Source organism: Perca fluviatilis, chromosome 2 (assembly GCF_010015445.1).
Source record: "Perca fluviatilis chromosome 2, GENO_Pfluv_1.0, whole genome shotgun sequence".
NCBI classification, from domain to species: Eukaryota; Metazoa; Chordata; class Actinopteri; order Perciformes; family Percidae; genus Perca; species Perca fluviatilis.
The window spans coordinates 21,573,261-21,579,465 of NC_053113.1; the positions used below are offsets into that span (position 1 = coordinate 21,573,261).

Here is a 6,205-nt window from a genome sequence, read left to right on the forward strand (position 1 = left end):
GGGCTCTGCTGTCATGTAGAACTCTATAAAATTTCATAGGTTTTGGACTATAAACAACTGAAACTCACAACACTGCAGCAGACACTTTATTTTGTACATTAAAACTTTGACAGCCCACACCCTTTTCACAAATGACAAGACAAGGAAACAATACAATTCAAATATTTTCTAAATTGGCTGCAAGATAAGATCATAAAACATGTGCCATTGGGTTGGCTAAATCACATACATGCATGCATGCAATCCTTTGTCAAACAGTGTTTAGCATCAAATATTTCTCATTTCTTCCTTACCCACTTCCATGGCAACTCCTCAGGATCTACAGTAAAGAATAAACAGCTTTGGACCGCACAGGAGTCAAGTCCTCAAGTGATACTGGTCAGGCTTCTCTACATTGAAACTTCAGCAATTAATTAATTCTTTGGGAGTGAGGAATGTCAAGTGCATACCCCTATCAGACCAGCAGCGTTCTTTAGACCCGGGTGCCTGCTGACATGCATGGTCTCTGGGGAGGAGAATTTATTAAAAGTAGCGCTGGTCTCTCGGGTGTGGGCCTTGGCTGCGGCACTGGCCAGAATGTGCATGACCCTCAGCAGTGCAGTCTCACTGAAAAACACAAAGCGTACAGATTTAAAATTGGAAAAGGTAGGATAGATGCTGACTAATAAAATAAATTTAAAAAATAAAATTAAAACCTGGAAAGTGAAGTTAGCAGTACAGAGAAGCCAGAGCTCAGTAACTACAGTGCTGATGATGCCAGGGGTAACGGCTCTCAAAGGGTACTGTGGATGAGGGGAGTGCATCTTATAAGTCAGTCAAGAAACACACCTGCCGACATGGACACTGGAGGCCAGACACCATGCAGCCTCCCCTTCTGGTGTTAGGGGCTCCTGCAGAACTTGACGGGACAAGCAGAGGGCCGCTCCTGCCAGCTGCACAGGCAGAACCAACACACACTGGCCCTCCAGGAGAGACAGCTCCAATAGATACCGAGCCATCCAGACCACCTGGTGGTACAGATGACACTTCAGATCTTTACATACTGGAAAAATCTGACCCAATTAGAAACTGGACAAAGAACACACAATGCAGATCTACCTTAGCACTGCAGCGAGCAATGGAGGAAAGGAGGAGGAGGAAATTCAGAGGGGGACAGTAGGACAAATCAAACTTGAGCCCTAAAAGGACTTTCCGCTCCATTCGCAGCAGCTGATGCTTCGTGTAGGTGTGGTCCATCAAGTAGCAGAGTCCAGACACCTGGAAGAAGCAGCACCAGAAGGAGGGGGGGGGGGGAGAAAAAAAAAAAAAAAGGATAGTGCATAGACATGAAAGGGGGAGAGAGATGGGGGATGACACGCAGCAAAGGGCAGTGGGTCAGAATCGAACCCGTGCCGCTGCAGGACTCTGCCAACATGGGGAGAACGCTCTTACTGGGTGAGCTAGATGCCGCCCCACACTTATATATTTTTGAACTTATTTTTTATTTGTTGTAGACAGTCAGCACAGCATTAAACTTATTTGAAGGCAAGTAAATAAATACATATCCCATTTATCTATTGTTACAAACTAGTTTTTGTGCTCAAGTCTATAACTAGCATGGCTGGAGCTGAGGCGGCCCAAATTAACCCTACAGTCTAAGCGCCCCCTCCTTTGAGTGGCAGGTGGCTTTTTATTATGGATAATTTTAGGTCTTGATATAATTTTAACAGAAAAATTCACCCCTGTACAGTTGTCATGAAGGTTGAACTCTGCTATAGGAGACCAAAACTGTTTTTTGTACCAGGCTGTAAACGTGCATTTCTGCTGTAAAGTTGGGCATTTTAACAATTGGGGTCTATGGGAATTGAATGCCTTTTAGGGCCAGCATCAAGTGGGCATTCAAGAAACTGCAGTTTTTGGCACTTCGGCATTGGCTTCATTTTTCCAGCACCGCAGGTGGGCTTAACAGACAGTACTGTAGCTTTATAGTTAGAGTGCTGAGACAGCTTACCTCAGGGAGGAGACATTCTTCCTTTTTTGCAGCAAGGAAGAGGCAAACCATGCCAAGGAGCTGCAGGTTGACTGTAGTCACCTTGATCTGACGCACAGAGCGGTTGAGGAGGTGTATGGCCAGATAGAGGGTCTCTTCCTGAAAATGCATCATCTCCTGGTAGGAAATAAACTGGGCAATCAAGATTGAAAACCATAAAACCAAGTCTTTTACTTGTTGGTTTTTGTACAGATTAAACAAGTGATATATAATGTTATTTGAGCTTTAGAGGTACTGGTTTGTTACTTTTGGACAGAGCCAGGCTAACCCTTTCCAGTCTTTATACTTAGCTAAGCAGCTGTAGCTTAATATTTACTGTACAGATATGAGTGGTATCAATCTTCCATTTTAAAATGTAGCCTCATTCTCAAGTTAACATTGATGTGTTTTTCTTGACAGGCCATCTAACTTAGCAAAGTAGCATTTGACAGGTTCTTATCAGGCAGATGACCTTAAATTAACTGTCCATCACGGAGACTTACATGTACTTGAATGAGCCAGTCTACCAGGACAGAACGAGTGCCATCAGTGAAATGCCGGGGCAGGTCGGCGTTGGAAAAAGTGTGTCGTGTTTGAGTTATCTGCAGGGTGAAAACAGAAAACAGGAGGCACACTCTAAATATTTAAAGAGATACAGTGCAGTAAGTGTTTGTGCCAATCTTGTAGGTTGCCCCTCAATTATATAGTATTACACTACAATTAGTGGCGAGGTCTGCATACAGCAAATTGGAGGGATAAAGTTTCTTCCTTAGAAAATTAGATAAACACACTGTTCATGATGTCTCACCATCATATCCAGGAACATGTCCCAGGCGTATGTCCGGTCCCATATGAGGTCCAGTCTCTCCAGTGCTGTCTCTACTTCAAGGCGCAGCAAGCTAGGCACCAGTGCCTGTAGGCTTTGAAGACCCTGCAGTCCATGAGGGTAAAGAAGCAAAGGCTCCTCCACACACCCATCTGCTACACATGATGAAAAGGAGGACAAGGGAGAAATAACACATGCAAGAAAATCATTTTTCACCCATCTTATACAACATGATGAAGTAACCATCTGCCACCATCTGAGCACTAAATGCCAAATTCCATTTAGCAAACTGACTACATTTTATAACATAATTTTACCCAATCAAACAATACATCACTTAACTATTGTCACCCTGATAGTTTTATATAAAGTGTAGAAACTGCAGTGATCTCCATATTCGGTGAATTCATTTGAAAGTCTGGGGTGAAACTACGTTTGGTATTGATTACACTACCAACTGAGCGTGTTTCACTGTCTTCATGAAATCCCATGATGATGCCTTCGCTCGTTTGCGCCGATAACCTTCTTTCCTGCAGACAGACAACACCTTACACACATGCACGCGAAAGTAGGATTGTAATAGTCATGACAGAAAAAACATGCTTAATACTGATGCTCTGAACCAAATAAGTTCACAGTAAATGCAACATATATTTAGAGAACAAGATTACAAATAGAAACTTCTATTACAACAAAGGGAAGGTCCGTCACATCCTGACCTTCCTTAGATCATTTAAGACTAATATGCTGGGGGGGGACAAGCAGGAAAGAAGGCATACCCATCGGTGTTCTGGCTCCATTTTGACAGGCGCCATCCTGGACTCCTCTACCTCTACAGGCTGCCAGCGATCTATAGGCCCACAGGCATTAGACCAAGTTCTTAACGGGGCTCGCCTCTCATCCGCCTGCAGGGACAATAGAAAGTCTTACTGGTGTGATCATGGCCTACCCATTTTTTTATTACCACAACTGAGGCAAAAAAAAAAAAGTCTACTGCCTTTAATAGCGTTTGTAGGCGGCTGCAGTTCATTCTCTGTATGAACATCAGTTATCAGTGGACAGTAATGACTCAAAATGAAGGTCAAAAATAGTGGTTCACTTCAGGTCATCAACATTGCCAAGGTCCAATTCCACCAATTTAATCAGCGACGGCTTGACACGTGGGCTCATGACAGGTGAAGGCAATTACTCTCCTGACAACACAAACACGGAGCAGGCCTGTATGTAGGTAAGACGGTAGGCAATGAAGCACTTAAAAAATAATAATAAAGTATGATAGTTTACATAAGTTGAACTGAATAGGCAGGAGTTACCTTGGGAAATTTTTGAGTGAGATAAAGGACATCAAGGTTTAATTAATGAGTTTTCTTCTGTTAACTTCCCCCAACTCATTGCTCAATAAATGTCTTTTAAAAGTAAAATGTGAATAACTTGTTGCACATCTCAGGTTAAGCACTTAATGTCTGAAACCTTTTTATTTATTTTTTTTCTTAATAAAATATGATTAAGACTGGACCCGTTGAGCAGATGCTCACCTTCTTGTGTAAGTCCAACAGGGGCTTGGAGTCGCAGAAACCAGTCTTGGCCATGGTCACAGCCGGAGACCGAGTTCCTGTGCCGGGCCGCTGCAGCTACTTATCCACGAATGTCGGCGGATGCCTGGAGCAAAGAGCAGCCATGTTGCCGCCCGGACAACCCCTAATAAAGACAGGAGGGCCACAAACGGCGCACACTGATTGGGGTGGGGACACCGGTGTCAAGGTAGACGGGTTAGGATAAGGACTTCCGGTTCAGGCTTTATGTTATATATGAATTAGTGTGAAATAGCTTGCCATGCATTATAATGCATTAATAATATTTTTTAGGCCACTTGACAGTCAAGATTTGTACAGGGAACCTTTATGAAGCATCTCAAACAAAAAACGTCACACTTCTGTAGTAGCCGGTAGCATATATGACATAATTGGCAAATTAATTGGAAATTCATGCAAGTTATCGGTAGGCCTATAGTCTAATGATCGCAATATCGTAAACTAACATTCAGATTTTTTTTTTGGTGTGCTGGATTGTTTTGTCCACCTTTATTTACATATTTGAGGGAGACAAAACTATGTAAATATTTTTCTATTTTATGCAATACAATTAAACGCTACTTGCAGGGGGCTGTACCCAGGTTTTTACAAACAGCCTACTGAGATCAAGAGTGCACAGCCCCCAAGTGCAACCCTTATTTTAAGTCTATGGTGCAACCTGACCCAAAACGTCTGTTATTTCCCCCGACATTTTCTAAATTAATTTTACTGATAACATTTTTTTTTGAAAATCTTATCTTTATCTAAACCTTTGCCTAAATTCAATTTTAAAAAGCCTTTGTGTTTCTGGCGTAAAACTGTCTCCATTTAAAGCCCATGTTGCAGGTTAACCACCACTGTTGGTTAACAGGTACATATAGCACTCAATATATGTATATCATTGTTAAAAATGTCTCCAAATAGTGTTAAATGCGAGTTTTTGTCATTTTTGTCAGGTTTTTGGTATTAGTGTTTTTTCTTCCGCAATTCGGTGATGACGTCACGTTGGGGAGACGTGTATCAGCCTAGTACTAGAACTATGGTGACTGACTGGGATGAGGAAGACGGGTTTTTACTGTCCGTGAATAGCACCAAGTTAAAGTCAATGTTTAATTTATATCTAGTGACAGTGATCATGTCGTTAGTTCAGATAAGTACCGGTAAACTTAACTAGATCTAGAAAATACAAGGCATCATGCTAGCTATGTGCCAACTTGCCAGTCCCACCTGTTAAATCCCAGATGGTTGTAAACACATAGATATAATTGATATCATGATTAGATATCTCACGTTTTGATGGTAGCCTACTAGCTCCAGTATCAACATATTTGCCTAGTGTTGATTTATTACTTGGACGGGGATGCTGTTCAGCTTTTCTCAAGTTTAGACAGCTAGCTAACGCTACGTCGACGTTTCGCTAACGTTAGCGCAACAGCGTTAGCATAGCCGGCTAGGTAAATATTACAACTGCCTTCCGAGTTTCCTATATCTGCGTCCACGTTTTTAACCTAAGACCTGTGGCGTTAGTGTTCCTTTTGTACCATAACTTTATTGAATGAAACGTTAAACTTCGCTCCTACGAGATGGGTGAGTTTTTGTTAGTTACACACAAAGCTAACTGGCTATAGTTAGCCTGTAACGATGTAGCGGACATTAGCTAGCTAACGTTGCATAGCCAGCAAGCAGCTTCGGCGAGCTAACCTCGACAGCTAACACATCCATGTGTCTCCATTTCAAACATCACTGCAGATTGACTGCTTTTAACAGCAGAGGTTGATTGTGGGCAACATACTGTCGCGG

At 42.3% G+C, this 6,205-nt stretch overlaps 1 protein-coding gene across 4 annotated transcripts; it reads right to left on the reverse strand.

Moving 5' to 3' along the window:
- Positions 1 to 68: 68 nt before the first annotated feature.
- LOC120553405 (cyclin P) lies at positions 69 to 4,601 on the reverse strand. 4 transcript variants are annotated; one of them, XM_039791777.1, is made up of 9 exons: positions 4,370 to 4,601; positions 3,614 to 3,739; positions 3,289 to 3,364; positions 2,817 to 2,986; positions 2,512 to 2,610; positions 1,991 to 2,161; positions 1,099 to 1,257; positions 829 to 1,007; positions 69 to 606 (listed from the first exon to the last, which is right to left on the reverse strand). In XM_039791777.1, exons 1-9 carry the CDS (start codon positions 4,421 to 4,423, stop codon positions 438 to 440), a joined length of 1,203 nt encoding a protein of 400 aa, XP_039647711.1. In that variant the 5' UTR covers positions 4,424 to 4,601; the 3' UTR covers positions 69 to 437. The 4 variants fall into 4 exon arrangements, with proteins under 4 accessions (XP_039647711.1, XP_039647702.1, XP_039647726.1 ...); XM_039791768.1 differs by having other exon boundaries at positions 2,817 to 2,989; positions 4,370 to 4,600; XM_039791792.1 differs by having other exon boundaries at positions 1,991 to 2,146; positions 2,817 to 2,989; positions 4,370 to 4,594.
- Positions 4,602 to 6,205: the final 1,604 nt, after the last annotated feature.

Excerpts from the sequence above, each read along its gene's own strand:
- LOC120553405 (XM_039791768.1), bottom strand. The coding sequence starts at position 4,423 with ATGGCCAAGACTGGTTTCTGCGACTCCAAGCCCCTGTTGGACTTACAC. Across the intron at positions 3,740-4,369 it reads TGTTGGACTTACACAAGAAG|GCGGATGAGAGGCGAGCCCC; the intron begins GTGAGCATCTGC and ends TTGTCCCTGCAG. Across the intron at positions 1,008-1,098 it reads TTGCTCGCTGCAGTGCTAAG|GTGGTCTGGATGGCTCGGTA; the intron begins GTAGATCTGCAT and ends CTGTACCACCAG.